This window comes from Vulpes lagopus, chromosome 5, assembly GCF_018345385.1.
Source record: "Vulpes lagopus strain Blue_001 chromosome 5, ASM1834538v1, whole genome shotgun sequence".
Taxonomy (NCBI): Eukaryota; Metazoa; Chordata; class Mammalia; order Carnivora; family Canidae; genus Vulpes; species Vulpes lagopus.
In genome coordinates, this window is record NC_054828.1 from 39454369 (window position 1) to 39475765 (window position 21397).

Sequence of the window (21397 nt, forward strand, 5' to 3'; positions counted from 1 at the left end):
TTAGCATTACAACAATGTAAACACCATATTAACATGCTCCTTACCCACATTTCATCTATTTTGGGGAAATATATCATGTGTATAAAATAAGCAGTAAATGTGACAGGATTACATAGAAGTAAGTGTTGTGATGCTTCCCCAAAAGCTAAATCTTTTCCTCTTCATGTTGAAAAACATGTCTCCTTTCTGCAATTCCTCTTCCTTATTCTCATTGGTGTAATCTTCAAGGGAGTTTGCTGAGCTTGAGTTTTTACCTTTTTCCTGCAAACCTGTGAATTTTCAGAACCCTGGGGTAGTGACATCATTGGGGGGATGGACACATGTTATTGGGTGAGGCTGAGAAAAATTTTGCCACACAGGTTTAAATTTCTGCAGACTCCTTAGATTTCTTGAGCACCTGTGTGAAATTGCTTTACTAGCCCCATGATTGTGTCTGCAGGGATCTAACAGCCTCTGAGAGATGTCGAGCCATATGCCAGTCCCCAGCCCTCCCTGCATTACATGTTACCTATTGGATCACCCTGTGGGTCTTCAGGAAGCCCAAGCCTCTCCACTATATCTACCCTGAGCCCCAGCTCCCCTATGAAGCCATCTTCTGGGTGGTTCACACTGACCTTTTCAAGAAACTTCTTTGGCCGTTGGATTTCTATGTCCTACCTCCTGAGCCCTGTTAGTTTCATGTGTGTGCCTAAGGTGAGTGGCGCCATTTTCTCTCTCCAGCCGATCACTAAACTCCTTGAAGGTAGTGACAAAAATACTTCTTTCAGCATTTCCTCCAGTGCCTCATGTAAATCAAAATGCAATTAAGTGCTTTTACTTGTCAGATTGAGGAGTTCATTCATGGTCAGAGCTACCAAGGATCCCACTTCATTTGAGGAAAATTTGCTCCTAATTTCTGAGATACCCATCAAAAAGTTAGTTTCATATATTTAAGAATTTTGCATTAAAGGGTAAAAGATCACTCCTTTTAAAAGTTTGACACTATCTTTTGAGATACTTTTGATGCATATTATTGAAACACTTTTTAAATTTTTTAGTAATAAGCTGAAACAGAGCAGGTTGATTATTAGAGTCTGGAGTTTAATCTTTCTCTCCCCCAAGAGTATTTGTCTTAGACTTTCATTCTTGTAGGATCTCATCTCACTACTACAATATTAACTTCTAGAGATGCTTTTGGAAGTTTGGGGGCATCACTGGTACAAACCATTATACAGAGGATTGGGTCTCTTTCACATGATGCTCTCACTCTGGCCCCTGCTTCCTTTGTGCTGCAAGTGTGTGCCTGTAGGGTTTTACACTTTATTGGCCAGAAAAGCTAGAGCTAAAGTGTGTCCACTCCTTCCTCAAGTCGTTGCAGTGTTTCTGGACCTCTTTCAAAAGCTCTCTATCTCTTTATCTTCCATGTTTCAGGATACTAAAGGTGCTTGATGAGGGCACCTCTAAAGAGGCACTCCTAGGTTGGCCTGCAGTTTGCCTATGTCTTCCCATGTGTCAGGTAGCCTCGAGTGGCTGCCAGCAGTTGGAGTTTGATAATTTAATGGTTCATTACAAATTTATAAATGCTGGCCACAGTTGCCCTCCTGGAATAATGTCTTGTGACTTTAAGGACATAGGGAATTTGGTGAATATGGTGGCCAAGCATGACAGGGAAATGGAATGCTATAATCATAGTTTATGGTTCCTAGAATACTTTTATTTCACTATAGCAGCCAAAAGCCATTCATCTGTCCCTCAGACTAGGCTACTGGTAGACTAGAGTGCTGTTGTCATTGTTGTTGTTTTAACCAGTATGTAATTTAAACCTTTTCTTCTTTAGTTAACAACAACAAAAACTATCTAGCAACTTTCTAGGTCCACAGCACTGGCAGTGTGTCATTTAGCCAGCTCAGCCGTTCATGAGTTTTTCTCTTTTTTCTTAGATAGGTTTGACAGTTCCATGGGTTGGCAGTCCTGAAGCTGATTTTGGAGAAATGAGTTTACGGACCAAATCAATTAGCCCCTTTATATGTCCCTATTATGAAAACACAAAATTTTATACTTGGAACTGGCCACTCTGGATTAGTGTGTGCTTCCAGCTTCTTCCCTGAGCCTCTAAACATACCATCCGTGGAGCTGTCTCTGAGCATTTGAGGGAAGGCCAGCGTTGGTAGGGATGCTTGTAAATAATGTAGAGGTATTCAAGACTGCCTTGAGAAATACAGGATGGAGAAGAGGCAAGGCTGGACAATGCACTTGATACTTACTCGAAACCCAAAACCCACAGCACTGAATTAACAGGTGTGCTTGTGCAGCTTTCTTTGTGCATTTAATCAGGCATAATTTTCAGGTGGGCCCACATGAAGATCCTTTTTTTTTTTTTTTAAGCACCCCCCCCTCACATTCAGGGAGCCATTTTAATTGGCGCACCTAACACCATTGTTGTCTGAATTTTATTACAGAGATTGAAGTTTCTCTGTTTTTTAAACTGAACAGAAGAAAACTTCAGACTGATTATGGTGATATAATCTATAACTAGCTTAAGATTTTGACAAAAAAATTTGAGCACAGTATCAAATGGGAATATATTTTACATGGTAATCCATACACACAAAAATTTAGGTATATGGTTATGTTGGTGTATTCACCCACTTTTAAGTTTCACGATATAATGCTGAACTTGAATTCATGAGATGCTATGATATTTTCTGTTCTATCCCACTTTTTAAAATGCTATTGATCTACTAATTAGAGTTTTTAACAGGAAACCCTGTGGTAGCAGGTGCATTTAAAAGGACATCAAAGTGGCCTCTCTGTTTTTAAGCTGTGTGAATCATGATTATTAAATGAGTAAGGTGGTTTTTGATTTTTTTGTTAATTTATTAATGAATGACTAAGTGAGGTTTTATTGAACACCTACCAGGTACTGTGATTAGTATTAGAAATACAAAGATAGATGATTAAGTGAACACAAATCTGTGGTCAGCATAGAAGATTTTCATTTCTGATGGGAGAGGCAGCATCAGTAGATAGAAGGGTTTAGATAGATAGATTTTAGGCTCAGCAAATGGTGCCATGAATGGTGTGATGGTGCCTGGTTCTCTGGGGACACCTTGGAGGATGGCTTGAAAGAATGGCTGGAGGGAGAGGAGCCATCTTAGGAGAATGTCTTATTTGTCCAGGGAAAAGGCGAGGAAGAGACCCTGAAGTTGGAGCAGTGGCAGGGGTCTTGAGAGAGCAAGGACTCAAACTGTTGAGTTGAGGTAGAGCCCCGGGGACGTGCTGTCCAGTGGGCTGTGGAGCACAGGAACGGGAGGAGGGAGGAACACGAGTTTGATTTTGGTTACGTATATAAAAGCTGCATGCTGAGTTTTTCTTTTGGTGCCAGAGGCTTAGGGTAGATGAGGGTTGCGTCGGGTATGTCGGTCATGAATCTGCAAAGCAGGCTACTATTGGGTTGGTTTGTTTGTTTTCCTCTATCACAGAGCCTCCAATTTTTAGGATCATATCACATTCTCCTTAGCTCATATTAGTCTGTATTCTGTCCAGCATTTGGAAACTGTATGGGCCCCCACGCTCTCTCAATCTGCCTTTCTGGATGTGTGTTTAAGAGGTCCCCCTAGGGCCTGAGCACCCAGTGTTCTGGGGGTCTGCATTCAGGCACCCAGGACTATCCACCTCAGGGCTGATGCTGAGAAAGGAAAATGGCTTTAGAGGCCTGGGGTCCAAGATTAAATCCCTGTTTAGTACTTAACCAGCTCTAAGGTGGTGAATAAGTTCTAGAGGATGAGAATTGTAAAGTCCACCTTGTGGGATTGTTGAGAGATCTTACAGTAATGTGGAAGGCACCTAGCTCCATGTCTGTATGCAGTAGGTGTGCATGTGAGGTATTAATTACAATATTTCACTATGAAAATAAACCTTCTGGGGCACCTGGGTGGCTCAGTCAGTTAAGCTTCTGACTCTTGATTTCAGCTCAGGTCATGATCTCAGGGTTGTGAGATCAGACCCAGCATCAGTCTGAGCATGGAGACTTTGTGTGGGATTCTTTCTTTCTATCTCTCCTCTGTCCCTCCCTCACTTGCTCACTCTCTCTAAAAAAGAAAACTTCTAAAGAGAGGGCTCCTCTCTCCTTCTGCAAGGAGGCCTTATGTATTGAGAAATTTTATATATATATTTTAAGATTATGTGTATGTATTCACGAGAGACCCACAAAGAGAGGAGGAGACACAGGCAGAGGGAGAAGCAGGCTTCATGCAGGGAGCCCAGTGTGGGACTCGACCCCAGAACTTCAGGATCACATCCTGAGCCAAAGGCAGATGCTCAACTGCTGAACCACCCAGGCGTCCTGAGAAATATTATATTAATGCAAGGCGGAAGTCGAGAAGTCAAGGTGGGAAAGCAAGAACACTCAAAGAGCACATGTCATGTTCTGGTGGCCTAAAGACAGTGGTGACCTGTGGCTGACGGCTGTGGTGTTTAGAGGGCATTGTGACCTTAGGCTGCCTTCTGGAGGGGCAGGAAAAGCACTGAAAAAGACTTCCATTTTCTTAATTAAAAAAAAAAAAAACAAAAAACACATACACACAACCTGTTATGTCCTATATGTTTGCATCTTCTCTTACATTTACCTGTTTAACATTTATACTCTCTGCACATTAAAATGATCACAACTTCTAAATATTTACTGTGAGAATGATTCCAGGGGAAAGTGCAGTAAAAACATTTAACAACTTTTCTTAGAATGGAGGTTGAGGAGTTACTCCCCGCCCTCCCCTTCCCCTGCAAACAGTCAAGAAAGGGCCCGGGGCGGGGGTGGGGGGGTGGGGGGGTGGGGGTGGGTGGATGGAAATGGAGTGAGAGACCTGTGTTCCCTGGAGGAAGAGAGACATGCTCAGTGAAGAAAATCCCAATTGAACAGACTGGCTCTGACTGGAGGAGGAGGGCTGGTCCTTTGTGGGGGTTATTTCATTTTAGTGAGTGTTCCTCCTTGTTTAGACAGCTGTATTTTGGTATCGGGGGTAATAAAGGAGAAATACTACCTGGTTTTCAGTGGGATTACTTATAATACTTAAAATTTGTGGATCACTTTCATCTTGGAGAAGATTATAAAAATATTACTATAACATTAACAATAGTCTTAAGCAGGGGGCATTAGCCCCATTTTACAGATTTCAAAATGAGGGTTTCTGACCTGGGTTATTTGTCCCAGCCTGCTTGCTTTAGTACTCATATAAATCAGAGGCTCCTGTGGTCCAGGGTGGTCATTGAAAACCTCCAATGCCTGTCTTTGGCCTGCTTTTTGTTGTTGTTGTTGTTTTTAAGATTTTATTTATTTGGGGGATCCCTGGGTAGCTCAGCGGTTTCGTGCCTGCCTTCGGCCCAGGGCGCGATCCTGGAGTCCCGGGATCAAGTCACGCGTTGGGCTCCCGGCATGGAGCCTGCTTCTCCCTCTACCTGTGTCTCTGCCTCTCTCTCTCTCTCTCTCTCTCTCTCTGTCTGTCATAAATAATAATAATAATAAAAAGATTTTATTTATTTATTCATGAGAGATACAGAGGGAGAGGCAGAGGGAGAAGCAAGCTCCCTGTGGGGAGCCCACTGAGGGACTTGATCCCAGGACCCCGGGATCACAACCTGAGCCGAAGGCAGACATTGAACCACTGAGCCACCCAGGTGCCCGTGGCTTGCCTTTTCTAACTCTATTGGAAATTGCTCTCCTTTGAATATGTATTTGTAGGTCTCTGAATGTCCTTTAATTCATGGGGCAGTAGAAATCTTGTACGTCTCCTTACAGTTATTCCGTAGTAGAGAATCATGACTAAGACAGAGATCCCTTGAGTAAACTTAGTAGATGAGAATTGTTGAAGGAACAGAAATTAGAGCACAGTTTTTTGTGTTTTGATTTTAAGTAGTGAATACTCATTTGTCACAGTAGCATCAGTGGTGATTGAGCTTATTTTAAAACCTTTCTCAATAGGACACACATTTCCTGTACTTAACAGAAAAGCAGAGTTAAGAATCTGATATTTGACAGTATTTTTTCTTTTTGTTTGGGTCAAGCACAAGTGAAATGTGACTAGGTTAAAAAAAGGGAGGTGAAATGACATATATATATGTGTGTGTGTATATATATATATATACACACACACATATATATACATATATCGTGCATATATGCAAACATTTGTGTTAAATAGTATACTAAAAAGATACAGAATGAATTGTTTTACATGATATGGAAATACACACTTAATCCTAGATATGACTCTTGGTAGGTTGCACAACCTGAAAAAAAAAAACAACCCAAGTTCTTTTCATTTTTAAGAAAGATAAAATTAAATAAGTGAAGGTATCCTAAGACCCTACCAAGTGACAGATGCAGGCTGGGCACTTTTATGTAACATGCTTACTATCTAGGGAAAACAGTTTTTTAGTTCACAGAGTTTCAAAAAAATTGTGTGTTCACTCATTTAAAGTAAGCTCTATGCCCAGTGTGGGACTTGAACTCATAATGCTAAGATCAAGGATTGTGTGCTATCCCGACTGAGTCAGCTACGCGGCTCTGCATCACACAGGATTTTTATGGTATTTACAGAAGTGGCTTCAGATAGCAGGCCATTGTGGGTACTGTTATTGCTGTCTGGACATCTGGCGCCACCAAGCCTGGGTAGTGGAGACATGAGAGAAGTCATCCAACTCTCTTCCTCAGTTCCTTCATTTGCAAAATGAGGGCGTGAGCTGGTTAGATCCCAGGGTCCCTTAGGCCTCTAAGATGGTGTGAGAGCTCCTGGGCAGTTAGCAGGCTAACATCCTCTTGTTACCAAGGTGAGTTTTGGCCTTTTCCTGGTGGTTTCTGTGTATTCAGTGAGAAGCAAACTGTGCATGGATATAAGGATGATAGCAACCTTTGTCCTTCTCCAGGAAATAAATGCCGTATGACTCAGACAGAAGACGTAAGCCCTAGGCTCTTGTTAATTTTTTTGTTACCTTTTTATGTTTGATGAGTCAGAAATGCAGGTTCTTATAAAGTGTTATTGAATCTTTGATTATAATCACTTCAAATTACAGACCCCTTTCCTGTGTAATGATTTTTACCATTTGCCCTTCCATAATTTAATAGGCAAGATAGGAGGACATCTTAATCAGTAAAAACCTTGGTCTGTTGCTTTGTGTGCCTTCATTACACTAAAATTCTTTTTTTTTTTCTAACTTTTATTTATTAAGTAATGTCTATCCACAATATGGGGCTCAAATGTATAACCCTGAGATTGGGAGTCACATGCTCCGCTAACTGAGCCAGCCAGGGGCCTCTATGCTAAAATTATTCTTGACAGAAAACTATATGTGCCCACAGTGACAGGACATCAGTATTCTCTAGCTGGGTGGGCAAATATAAGTATTGTTGGGCAATTGACACTAGAATACCACAAAACCTTAGAGTAAGGAAAACCTGTCTATTTAATGTCCACCAGGGTGATCCTGTGCACATGTGGGCCTGTGTGTACACACACACACCCACACCCAAAGTGTGTCAGTGTGCACACTCCTTAACTATAGTTTCTGTGACTGGCCTCCTTCGTGATGTCCAACTAATGACTTCACATGACATCTTCCAGGTTCATCCATGTTGTGGCATGTGACAGGACTGCCTTCTTTTTTAAGGCCGAATAATACTCTGTTGTATGTATGTGCCACATTTTCTTTATCCATTCATTCATCAGTGGACATTTCGGTTGTTTCTACTTCTCAGCTCTTGTGAATAATGCTGTAGTGAGCATTGGCGTGCAAATATCTCTTTGAGTTATTGCTTTTAGGTCTTTTTTTTTTCTTGGATATATACCCAGAAGTGGGATCACTGTAGCATATGCAATTCTATTTTTAATTTTCTGAGGCTCCTCCATACCATTTTCCACAGCAGCTGTGCCATTTTACATTCCTACCAACAGTGCACAGGCATTCCAATTTCTCCACATTCTTTACTGAAGCTTTTATTATGTTATAAAAATAAAGTATAGTGGAGAAAGGCACCTATCATGGTCAGAATTTGTGTTTTTTCCTGGTAGATGGTAATTAAGAGGGCAATAAAGATGGTTATAAAAGGTGGGTAGAGAGGTGATTGTAGATGAACATGTTAGGCTTGAGAAAAGAGGTTAGTCTTCTCTTAGCTCACATCACTCCTTACTGGTTACTAAAATTCTGGTATTAGGGATCCCTGGGTAGCGCAGCGGTTTGGCGCTTGTCTTTGGCCCAGGGCGCGATCCTGGAGACCCGGGATCGAATCCCACATCAGGCTCCCGGTGCATGGAGCCTGCTTCTCCCTCTGCCTGTGTCTCTGCCTCTCTCTCTCTCTGTGTGACTATCATAAATAAATAAAAATTAAAAAAAAAATTCTGGTATTAATCAAGGCACATGAGTGGCTCAGTGGTTGAGCATCTGCCTTTGGCTCACGTCGTGATCCTGGGACAAGATGGAGTCCTGCATCATCAGGCTCCCCACAGGGAGACTGCTTCTTCCTCTGCCTATGTCTCTGCCTGTCTCTCCGTCTTTCATGAATGAACAAATAAAATCTTAAAAAATTCTGGTATTAATCAATGAATCCATTTGTTAGATGTTTTTTATTTTTATTTTTATTTATTTTCATTTTTTTTTGTTAGATGTTTTTTAAAAATGCTCCCTAAACAAACTGTTTCCTCAGGATACCATAAGAATTATAAAGAAAAATCCAGTGCAGAAACTGAAAGTTCATTGGGGCTGACAGTGTGTTTGATTCTGTGTTGGTCTTTGAGGTAAGATTAAAGCTGTCCATGATCTGGGTCTTCATTCTGTCTGTGTCGGGACATGCAGGGTATCAGAGAACATGGAAAATAAGGGTCATCTGCCACTTGGTTTGAGAGCCTGTTGGCTCCACGTTGGTGGAATCTGGAAGATGAGGTGGGAGAGGGATGAAGATGGGCTTTTTCTGATTTTGAACCCTGGGCCCACTTCCCTGACAGCTGTGAGAAATGCCTGCCACTTCCTCTGTCCTCAGCTCCTGGATTGGCTTAGAAATGAAAGATAGCAGCAATTCAGAAGGCCTCCTTTGTGACTTCTGGCATGCAGTAACTTACTGGGCATACCTCTCTGTGCCCCATTCTCCTTCTCTATAAATGAAATGGCTGGCTTAGGTAAATTCTGGGAAGGACCTTCTTGACACCTATTAGGAGGTTGAGCTCTCATCTTCTATTTGTGAAGGGTTAACATGTAGACCAACGGGTGTTACATAAGGTGCAGTAGGCTTTGCAGTTCTCCGTATGGTGCCAACTCCCTCACAGAGCCTTTACTCTGTTCAGGCTTCTGTTCTGTGTTCAGGCTTCTGAAATGGTGGAGTCGTTTTCAAGCAGCTGCTGCTTAGAGGACCCTGGGCCTGGGGATACAGAGTGAAGGTTATCCAAGAATTGCATCTGCCCTAAAACAAGTTGTGATGTATTTCCAAGAGCATTATATCCAGAGAACTATAGAGCTTTTCAATTTCAGATCCCCTGGTTTTTAGGGAGAAAATTAGAGAAGCCAAGGGACTGGCTCAGGGTCATGAGGCCAGTTAGTGACAAAAGCTGAGACTGGATTCCATTTTTCACTTCTCTCGAGTCTGTGACTGGTGCACTTTTCATTATTTTAATTAGGTTGATAAGACAGGTGCACAAGAAAAGCAATACTCTAGGGCAGTGCATGATAGGTGCCAGACAAGGGGGGTTGACGGTGCTGGTATAGGGTTTCTGAGAAGGAGCAATCATGTTAGCTGGGATAATCTGGGAAATCCTCCTGGAGGAGGGAAGTTTTGAGCTTGGCTTAGAGGATAGATAGACTTTAGACAAAGGAAGGGGAGCACCCAGAGCAGTGGTATGGAGATAGGAAAGCCCAAAACAGGTAGTGGGATGTGGATCAAACTTAGCTGAAGCAGAGGGACAAGGAAGAGGAAGGGACCAAGGACTGGCATTTAAATATTGAGTATCTGTCGTGTCTTGCACAGTGTCTGGTCCTTTACCCCAGTCATTTCAGCGTCCGGAGTGGGGAAGTGACACCCTGACCAATGCTTTTGTTTGAGGGCATCACGTTTTCACCCCATCAGTACTTGGGATCTGTCTTCCTTAGAGTAGAAGTTACTTTGACCTAGGGGAAATTACCTAGTTAAAAATGGAGAGAAGAAAAGTGGGAAGAGTCGTTTGTTTCTGTAAAGAAGGTCAGAGGTAATTCTTTCATAGTAAGCAAGCCTGGAGTCTGCCTCCCAGCTAATGGCAGCTGGCGGGCCTTGGCGCTCCTGAGTGACCAGGCTGTCCATGAATTATTCAGGGCCCGTGCCCAGTGAGTGGCTGCCTAGCGAAGTCCTGTGGGAAGGAGGCTGTGTTATCTCGTTGAGAGATTGGCAGAAGCTCAGGTGCTGAGGAGGAAGAAATGACTGCACCCTTAAAATATTTCACATTTTAACATGCCAGGGCCGCACACAGTGTTCCATAGCCCTACAACTGGGTAATCAGGACCTGTTTTTCAAAGAGGAAGAAATAACCCCCCCCTCACTCCCACCCCTAATTAACAAATACAATAACCTACTCTCTCATGTTACTGTGGCACTTGTTGGCAGGGATTTGGCTAGAAGCCACATTAAAATTGCAGATAAGACAGTAGAGCCACAGAGTGTGTTCGTGTGGGAGAAACCCTACTTCGCTCTGTTTTTATCTCAGCCAAGAAGAGAGATGGTATTGATCCATCCGGAATGGTACTTTCTGTAATTGTCACTGTTACTGTCACTAACTTGCATTTGTTATACGCTACTGTGTGTGTGTGTGTGTGTGTGTGTGTGTGCCCCCACCCATCTGTCCATTCAGATGACCTATTTTCTTAGCTTAGTTGACAGTGCCTACAGAGAAGAAATCACTTCTCCAAACTTGGTGGTCCCTCCAGTGGCCTGTGTTCCCAGATGGGCCTGAGCACATGTTAGATAGGTTGACTTTTACTCTGTAGACCAGGAGGTATGGGGCTTGTGCCCTGACCGTGAGGCTTGCATCCCTTCACTTCCTCTTCTTCCCTCTTTGCGTGCCTGTTTAACATGCTTTCACCTTTTTCATTACAGCCAATCTGTGGTAAGCTTCTGGAAAAGGTAACGCGGGTATGAAGACCTGAAGGCAGGGTCCAGAGGCCTATTTTCACTAGGAGTAGATTTGTACCTCCTCTCTTCCAGTTTTTACCCATGAGTCATGCTACCAGGAAACGGCGTCTTCTCACTGCCCCATCTGCTTCCTTGTAAAACTCTGGCCCGATGGCTGTGAACACCTGTGTGTGTCAGCCTTTTTCCCTCCATGTTGGAGGTGGGAAGCAGAACCGAAAATCCTGGGCAAGAGCAGGCCTGGCCCCAGCCGCATTCCTCAGATGTTCTTTTCCTTTGAACCACTCTGCCTATAGCAGAGGAGCCCAGTCTTGGCTCTGGGTGGTGTTTTATTCACAGGCATAGCAACACCTGTTTGCCAAAGGTGGGGCCTCTAGACTGGGGCATTCTTTTGCCCATACAGGGGAGCTTTGCATGTGCAGGTAACAGACGCGATAAGAATGCAGGGATAAGGTTTGGCTGGGGTAGATTATTCAATAAACTACATTCCTTGGGTACTTGTTATTGAGTGTAACTTGCCATTTTTCTCCTTCTCAGCAGAGATATCAGGTACTTTATATTCGTTTCTGCTGTGACCAGCTAAACAAGAAATGGACTAAAGATATAAATGGGAATTAGATTTGTTCTGGTATTTCAGATGCAGCTGTGTAACTAGATAATTTTGTAGAAGGGATGCGTGTGTGTGTGTGTGTGTGTGTGTGTGTGAAAAAAATCCATATCCTCCAGGGAACAGAGCTAGCAGTTGCTGGAGATGCAAAATGCCTTTAGTCTTCCGTTTAATTTTTCGTCTGGGTATTCTAAGTCCTGAAATATCAGATGTTAGCCTCACCTCAAACATTGGCCTTTGTAAAAACATAGGCCCTTTTTAACTTGTTTCATAGTGAATGTCGTGTTCTTGTTATCCGTGAGGTATTACTGCTTTATTTTTATTATAAAATATGATTTTGAATATGCCTTTCCCAGTGCAAAATGGGGTAAGCGAAAGAGAAGGGAATGGGGTTTGTGAGTACTTCCCAGGTGGAGGACTGGTCTTACATTCTGAATTGCCCTTGTCCAGAAATCCAGAGGGGTACCACTCCAGGCCCTGGCCTGAGATCAGTGATGGTACAGGAAACCTACAACATCCTCCAGCCGGTAGTCTCCTTGGTTGAAGAGTTGGCTGAAGGTGATGGTAGAATTAGTTTTCGAAATTTCCTCTGTGAGGAGTTTAAATCCTAGCTGCTCAGACAGCGTGGCTGTCTTCCCAACATTTCACTTTACTAAACATTTCTCAGTTACAGAAGAACTCTGTGAAGTTGGTTCCGTTATCGTGTCAACATCTTAGGCTCGGGGACTCAGAAAGTAGCAGAGCCAGATTCCTAGATCCCAAGTCAGTTTTTAAGCACCTTTCTTCCTCTAAACCCTGACCCAAATGCTCTGTGGGTGGTGCTCTGGGAGGAAGCAGGGGAATGATCCAAGCCCTGATCTCCAGGAGCCCATAAGGTCCTAAGGAAGCTCTGCTGACTGCTTCCAGCTGCCCAGGCTGTGGGTCTTGTGTGCAAGGTGCTGCTGGGGAGAAAGGGAGATGTTCTGGAAGGGGTGGCAGGAGCTAGCAGTGGCACAGAGATGTGTTCTCATAGTGGGGCTTGTTGAAAATTGTTTTTTTTTTTTTCGGGAGGGCAGGGGAAGAAGGTTTCTGGTAATTCTGTTTTCTGTTTTTGACTGGATTCATGGTGGTATGTTTGATTAGTTGGTTGAGCTTTCTGGTACATGGGGAATTTCCCTTTGAATAAGGGATGGGTTTTTGAGAATACACTTAGGCAGGCTTTGGGAGAAAGGACAGTGGTAAGTAGGTAGTAAGAGGGTGGGAGGCTCTCTGGGCATTATACAGTAGAGGGGAGGCAGAAAAAGAATGCCCACAAGACTGGGAGAAGTTGGCAGGAGGCTGGTTGGAAGAGACGGTGGGTGGGCCAGAGAGGTGAGACAGATCACATAAGCTTCAGCTCCAGGGAGCGTAAATGCACTGGCATAATTTGGAGCCTGCATCTCTATCTGGCCACACCAGCGGAAGAGGATTATTTTAGTAAAATTATTTTGGTTTCCTATAAAGAAACACTCAGGAGAAATTGGCTGTGGTCGTCCAGCTGTTGTGCAGATGAAGGAAAGGCAGATCTGGAAAGGCAGAAAATTTGACAGAAACAGTTTATATGTGAAGCCTTGAATTCTGTCCCTCCATGTTCCCACCCCTTCTTGCCCAGCTCTTGGGTTGGTTTTTCAAGTTCTTGAATGTGTACACACCCCATCACATCTTAGCCTGTTGGCCATCCTCTCCCAGGCATTGCAGTCTTGCTAATGTTTAGATGTTCAGGAAATGAACACTCCATAGTTTACCCTTTGAAACTTGCTGTAATGCAGGGAAAATGTTTGTCTTTTTTCTTCTCTCTCTTTCTCATTTATTTTTAACCTCTCAGACTTAATAAAACCTCTTGGAACAAACGTTCGTTGGCTTAATCTCACCCCTTAGTGCTCCCATTCATATGCTACATGCTAAATCATACAGGATCTTAGTGTAGAGGTCCTTCACGTATGAGAAAAGAACAAAACCCACTCACAACAAGAGAACCCTCAGAGTAGAAATTCTGTGAGAATTAGCAGAAAACATGCCTATTCCTGACCCCAACTAAGTGTTGGAGAAGTTCCTATGGAGGCTTGCTTGGGTTTTAGGTATCTTGAAGCCATTTAGCAAGTTTTTTAAGGTTTTTCTGAAAAGCTTACAAACCATTAGTAAGCTGATATTAAACTCAAAGTACATGGGATAAGTAGGGGTAAACTTGGTCAGTCTGGGGCCCAGGTGTGGCTCTGCCATTCATCAGCTGTAGGGCCCTGCGCAAGGCATGGTATGTCTCTGAATCTCATTTGCCTTGTCTGCAAAATGGACATAATACCTACCTCATAGGTTTAGTCGGTTGAGAAAATGTATGTGAAAGCATTTTCTAAATTACAAAGTGCTGTAGTAATGTGATACTGTGATTATGGCCAATCGTTTATATGGAGATGGATGATAATTGGGACTACAACAATAGTCTCCAAGAGAGGGGAGATTACTTATCACTAATAAACACATTTAGTATCAGAAGAAATTTGTTTTGACTGTAGACTCCAACCTGTTTGATCTCTAGGTGAGGACTAAGGCCCAGCAAGGGTTAGACACACATGCAATTACTCTGCTTCTCCGTGGCACTCAGGAGGTGGGGTGAACTGGAGTACTCTGGCCTGGGGTCTTTCAGCACACCCCAGCACTTCTAATTTGTGCTGTATGCAAATAACCACGGGGACTTGGTTTTGCCATTCTGGCACCACGAGGATGATAGATACACGTTGCTTGGCCTTCAGTTGCTTTGATCCCATAGCTGACTGTGCTGGTCCATTGTGGCCACCTTTCACTATGCCTTGGGGTCTTGGTGCAGCTGGAAGGCAGGCACAACTGCTTCTCAGAGTTGGCCACGTGTGTTGATATTCCCTGGCCTGGGTGAGAGACACTAGTTTTTTAGATGAGAAAAGATAGAGGGGATACTGAAATCACAGGGTCTGTTTCTGCAGAAAGCGTGGTTGACTACTGAGCATTCCGAAAACTATCTGGCCTCCCCTTCATGTTCCCTTCCACATGCTGTGTGTTTTTGCCATAGGTGTCGTCTTCAGGGTTCTTCTTAGAGCACTACTGATAAACTGTGGGTAGGACCTCTGGCCTCTTGCTTTCTTAAGTTAGACTTGGGTAAATTCCTTTAAATTTCTTCTTTTCCTCACAATGTCCCTGTCCTTTCCCTTTTGCCTCTGAGAGTAAAGGTATCTGCTCTTGGCTAAGGCTGAGCCCTATACCTTTGAGCCCTTTTCCCCACCGGCCTTTTCCTTCCTACACCAACTCAGGGGTGAAACCTGTGCACAGAGGATGAGCTCAGCTGGACCCTGGCCCAGAGCCCCTTCCCCTGCTCCTTCCACTCCCATTCCTTCCACCACCTCTACCTTCGTGCTCTTCTCTCTTTGCTTCTCATTCTCTCATTCCCTGTAACCTTGTTTAAGCTTTTATTACTCCACTGACCTCTTCATTCACATACTAGATCACATCTTCTCTGACTTCTTGTTCCTCCTTCTTTTTGCAACCTGTGATGCCATCGTACCCCCCCCCCCCCCTTTTTAAGTATCTCTTTCTTCTCTTGGAGTGTCATTCCATAGCTCTTTGGTATCTCCAGTGTTTTTTCTTCTTCCTCACAGACCCTGGCCTTCCCCAGGGCTCTCTGCACAGCCACTTGCCTCTTACCTACCTTCCCAGGTTTAAGCCCACAGCAGTCTCTCTCACTGCATGGGACTCTATTCTCAGCCTTGATCTCCTGCTCCACCTTCTTGGCGACTTCTGGTGTTGCCGCCCCTCAGTATTGCAGGTAACTCAAATTCAGTGTATCCAAAAAGAAATGTTCAATCCTTCCCTACGCCCCACAGCCAGTTCTAAACAGCCCAGAGTCTTCTGCAACCATAGCCTTTGAACCTCCCACCCACGGACAGTTGGTTACCAGAGTCCTGTGGATTAACTCTTGCATCAGTCCATTCCTTTTTGTTCCTATTGCCTCACACTGACTAGTCCTTTGACCCAGAGAATGCCAGTCACCACCCGAGTGACCTTGCTGCTTGCATTCTCTCTCCTTTCTGCCCATCCTGGCTGAGCACTGCCACATTAATCTTCCCTAGAGCCCAACCCAGACCCCATCCTCCTTTGCCCGAAAAGTCTCCTGTGGTTTCCAGCCCAGGCTTAGTTCCCTCAGGGCTACCCTCCTGCCTGACAGTCCCTTATGCTCCAGTCAAACCGCAGCACTCGCTGGTACTGTTCCTGGGACAGTCCTGTTGGTGCCTTTACTTGTATTGCTTCCCAACCACTCCTCACTAGGAGAGGAGGCTTTGCCCTTTCCCAGCCTGTTGATACTCTACCTGTGTTTCAAGGTTTGGTCACAATGCCAGTCCCTCCTGGATTGTTTCTCCCTGTCTTCCTAGAGTAGTGTCTCCCTTACCCTCTGAACTCTTAAAGCTTCCTTCCTTACCCTGTTTCTCTGCTGTCTTTTTGCATACTCGTCCCATCTCCTCTGGCCAGGAACTCTCCCGGTCATCTCTGAATCCTCCCCTGGGCAGTGTGCCTTGCGCACAGTTGGCTTCCAGTAAATACTGAATGGAATAAGGAGTGAGTGCGCCTGGCCTTCCTTTACCTCCTCCCGACTGTTGAGTTGGAGGTGGTCAGATGAGTCATTAGGGTTGTGACCTCTTCTTCCCCGGCCCCATCACACCAAATAGATTCCCACTTATCACCTTCTGTCCCTGCAGGGTTATTAAATCGTGCCCTAGCCTCAAAATCTTTCTTTCCAATACTTGGCATGTGTTCACTCTGCCTGGCTTGTTCTGAGTCTGCTCTTTATTATTGAGTGTGGCTATACTACTCCGGGCCTCTACCCCCATCACCTAGTACGTAACCTAGCTAATTAGAAAGCTTATTTCACCTACTTCCCCATACCACAGGGAGCTGAAAGGGAGACTCCAAGAGTGGTGACTCATACTCTATTCACTAAGTGGCTTAAAGATTAAAAATAAAGCATTGTAAATTGGCAAGCACTTTGCAGTCTCATTGTCTCGGCCCACAGCTGGACTCTTAGAGACTTAACGCTTCATATTTAATAGTGAAGTATATTTAATATTAATATAGAATATTTAATAGTGAAGAAGGCCTGTTAAGATCTTAATTAAGAAAATTCTCCATTTTACTTTCTTGTTTTTTAAGATTTTATTTATTTGACAGTGAGAGAGAGAGAGAGAGCGCACAAGCAGGGGGAGTAGAGGGAGAGGGAGAAGCTGGCTTCCCATGGAGCAATGCAAGGTTCCATTCCAGGACCCCAGGATCATGACCTAAGCCAAAGGCTGACACTTAACTGACCGAGCCACCCGGGTGCCCCTCCATTCCACTTTCTGTGGCTTTGATGTGATATGTGAGGGAAAATACGCAAGAGGTGTATTTTTCAAAATACACTCCTAATTTTGAAAGGTATGATGGTTGTCAGGGTATTTTCACATCATTCCTTCATTGACCTTGTAGAGGTAGGTATTAATTATCCCTGACACTGAAGGTTTAGAAGGAATCCAGGGTTTCTTCTAAGGTCATAGATGATTAAGAGCCTTGGCCAGGACTAGAAACTCAGGTCTTGGGAATCCTAGTCCAGTGCTTCTTCCAGTAACCCCACATTTTGCTACATTCCTATCTGTCAGCATTGTGAATTGCAGCTGTGGGCGGTTAAAAAGGCTTTAGAAATTACATTCTGGATACTGAGAAATGTCTTCAAATCCAGGACCTCGCTTTACAGAGCTAAAGGTGGACACTGGGTGTATTTAAAAGCCTGTCCAGTAGATGTTAGGAATGGGAGTTGTTCAGCTGAGCAGCTAGGCTAGTCCTTAAGGTTTAACTCCGGCTTGGGACAGGATGCAGTTGCTTGAATTACAAGTGCCCTGGGGCCTAAAGTAATCCTGCAGGGAAGGCCCACCTCTTCGATGCAGTTTGGAATCCCTTAGGAACGAAATTACCTTCTTCAGTGAGTATTGCTGCAGGGGCTCCATGTGGAAAAACCAAAATGTGTGATTTGTTGTCTGCCTGTAGTTAGTTGCAGGGGTGGGGCGGGGAGGGGGGGGGGGAGGAAGTGGGAATTAAAAACTAGGGTCAGTTATTTCCCCCCAGATACATTCTGATCACTGTTCTTTGTCGAGGACTTTTAATTTAATTTTATTTTATTTTGGTTGAGACTGATGGGAGGAAACTAAAAGAGGGCTTTAACATCTTGAAGAAAGCAAAAGTTTCAGGGGCCTCGTTTTACAAATCACAGTAGGATCGGAGGGGTCCTTTCTGTTCGGTCGCCTCCCCGTGCGTTCGGGAGCCCCTGGGCGCGCGCGGGGACCCCCGCGGGGTTTACCTGCCTGCGCACCTTTCTCCCACAATGCCTTGCAAATCCGCGCTCGGGCCGGCGCAGCCTGGAGCTCGTGTGCGAGGCCCGGCCCGCGCTGCCGGCCTCCCGCCGCCGGCCTCCCGCCCAGCGCGCCGCGATGGCCGCGCGAGTCGGCGGGAGGGAGCGCTCCGAGCGCCGAGCGTGCACCTCCCCGGCCGCGGCCCCGCGCGCTGCCCGCCGCCCCCGCCCCGCCCCGCCCGGCCGCCCAGGTGCGCCTGCCCCCGGGGCCGCGTTGCCCGCAGACGCCGCGCGGGGGATGCGCTGCCCGCCCGGCCGGGCCGCCGCCGTTGCGTGTGATCGTAATCGGAGACTTTCCGTTACAGGAGGCTCCCAACAAAAGATCGTAATTGCGGCAGCTTTGTTTGGGAAGGAGCCCGGCGGCGGGCGCGTCCTGGGCCCGGCCGGGGTGGGCGGCTGCGGCTACGGCCGCGCCGGGCGCCCGGGGGCGGGGGCGGGGGCGGGGGTGGGGGCGGGGGCGGCCTCCCCGCGCCCCCCCGCGCCCCTCCGCGTGGTACGGCCTGCGCTTCCCCTACAATGCTGTTATGCTAATCAGGTGACATCACCGCCCGGCGCACGCAGAGTGGCTCCCGATTAAATTACAAACCGGCGGCCGCCGCGGGCAGCCGGGAGGAGGTGTGTGTGCTGCTCCCGCGAGCTCCCGGGCGCGGCGACCGGGGCACGCTCGGGATTGGCCATATTTTAAAATATTTTTAAAGTAGGACTTGCACCTCCTTCCCTCCCTCCCTCCCTCCGCCCTCCCGCCCCTCCTCGGTAATTTATTTTAAGCTTCTAGTCGGGAGCCACAAAAGGAAGGAAAGCAACAAGGAAGGAATTAGACCCCGGAGCGGTGACTCCTGGCCGGGCTAAGGTGGACTCTCCTGCAGCCGACTCGCTCGCTATCAGGTCCGTCTGCTGGACTTTCAGACCGGAATGGGGCTTGCCTGAGGTCCAGCCCTTTGCGCCGGGGCCGGGAGCCGAGGCGTGCGGAAGCGCTGCGAGTTGCATGGGGGTTGGAGGGGGCCGCAGCGGGAGCTCCACGGTGCAGCCCGCCGGGGCGTTACGCGGGGCATAATGGAACTGCAGAGGACGTCCAGCATCTCGGGGCCGCTGTCGCCGGCGTACACGGGGCAGGTGCCTTACAACTACAACCAGCTGGAAGGGAGATTCAAGCAGCTTCAAGGTAAGCCCCCGCCTCCCAGAGGCCGGGCCTGCCCTGCGGCTGTGCCTACGGGGGTTCCGAGATTTTATTTGTGCCATATGGTACGTGACCCTAATGAAGACGGGCCGCCGCACGCCCGGCCCTGAAGCCTCTGGTTGGCTGCGAGCACCCCATTCACTCCTTAAAGGAGACAGTTTCTCACTCTACTCTAGAAAAGCCACCATTTGGAGTCTCTTTCCCCCTCTCCCTCTCTCCTCCCTCCCTCTCTCCTCCCTCCCTCCCTCCTCTCTCTCTCTCTCTCTCTCTCATCCTTTTGCTTCTCTTGGTTGTCAGGTATCATCTGCTACCCGCTGAGCACCTATTTTCTGGCCTCCTAGCTATCCTTGCAGCTCAGTGGATCAATGGTAATAGACCTATTAGTATGCAGACATTTAATTCTGGGTCACCTCTATCTCCCAGCCACCCCCCCCCCCAGCCTCTTACCTCTGGGAATCCTAAAGGTGTAAAGTGCACTGCTCAACACCCAGTCCTGTAGAACAATAGCAAAGGGGAGGAGGGAGTGGTCTTTTTGTTCTTAAGCCTTGGGTAAATTACAGTTTTGATTCCGAAGCCTAATTTTAACTCTTTTGATGTATTGTGTTGGGGAGAGCCTTCCCATCAATTTAGTAGTCTATGTAATTTATAATGAAAGCCAGTTATTGTCATTCCATTGCTATGGGTTGGATTAGTTGGATCAATTACAGGTTTCTTGGCGTCTATATTAGTCTCCAATAATTGAATGAATCCAGTATTTTACCGCATATATTTTTATAGAAAGCAGGATCCTGTGTACAGCAGCGTGTGGGATGATGGGCCTGTAGCCCACCGCTGCGGTGGCCTCTGCAGCCCTTCGCTGTCCCTGCCCAACCAGAAGGCCTGGCTGGCGGTTTCTCAGAGCTTATACATGAAAAAGGACTCATAACTGAAAACAGAACTCCTTCCGTTTGGAAGCCCCTGGAATCGGTTGTAGGCCAGGAATGGCTCTAACTAACGCTGTGAAACAGTGGCCTTTGCACACTCTGTGTTTCTTATTTGAACTCTTCTCAGAGCCACAAATGCGGTTCCTGCGAGGAGGAGGAAGGAAGGAAGCAGCTCAGTCCTAGATTGTTTTCATTGGGAAGGGGAGAGAGGATATATTTCATTCACAGGTTTATTTGTCTTGTGAAATAGTTGACAGTAATGACACTTGTCTGGAAAACAAGAGGCAGAACAGGACGTGATTTTAAACATTTGCTAGTCTATGCTGCATTCTGGGGCAGTTAGCAGAAGCTCCATTCCCTCCAGGGAATGGTTATGTGTCTTTGCTTCATTCCCCCTTGAGCTCTTTGAAGGTGGAATTTGCTTTTTGGAAAAACTTGGGGGGGAGGGGGAGGGTAGAGGCAGTTTGCAAATGGGAAAGAGTAATGGTATTTTGTCTGTTGTTCTTCTGGGTCCATGCTGGAAGCCCCATAGTTTTAGGTTTTGAGAATTCAGTGTACCTCTAGTAAGCATGTCTAAGTCTCTCTGCTTCACTGTGTCATACTGTGGAGGATGAGGCACCCGATGGTGGATCCTTGATCAGAAAACCTATTACCAACATCCAGTTAGCCCACTCCTTGTAGTAAGATAAAACGCAAAGCCAGGGGGAAGATTTAAGGTGTGGGGAGCAGTGTACTCATAGTCCCACCCATAACAAAAGGCTGTTAATCTGAAAGCTTTGAGGATGGTTGTAAAACTGCTACCCCAAAAGGGTGGAGTTTACACACAGGAAATGTCTTAAACTGTCTTCTCTGGATAGAGGAAAATTAAAAAAAAAAAAAAATCACCATGTGCCCCTGATATTTTTACCTCCTTACTGTTTGTCAAGGAAATCCCTTCTAAAGAGGTAGACTTCACATTTTGTGTGGTGGCTTTTCTTTCTTTTTTTTTTTTTTTTATGACTTTTGCTCCTTCATGTAGCCCAGATAACTTTCTTATTTCTAAACATTGTGGTTTAGGAGTTACACAAGTTTAGTGTTGGTATTTCTGTAACAGAAAACCACCCGTGTTAAGGAACTGTGAAAGGGTGAATTAACTTTCAAGTATGGTGGATCCCAAGAG

General features: G+C 45.7%; 1 protein-coding gene across 3 annotated transcripts in view; it reads left to right on the forward strand.

Moving 5' to 3' along the window:
- SPTBN1 (spectrin beta, non-erythrocytic 1) overlaps positions 1-21397 on the forward strand; it is a 197967-nt gene that overhangs the window by 69306 nt on the left and 107264 nt on the right. The window contains exon 1 of one of the 3 annotated variants that reach the window (XM_041754509.1): positions 18716-19300. The exons of 1 other annotated variant lie outside the window; for it this stretch is intronic. In XM_041754509.1, coding sequence (XP_041610443.1) covers positions 19192-19300 — 109 coding nt within the window. In that variant the 5' untranslated portion in view covers positions 18716-19191. Of the gene's footprint in view, positions 1-18715; positions 19301-21397 lie in introns of those variants that run through there. One more of the 3 variants, XM_041754508.1, reaches the window with a different exon arrangement.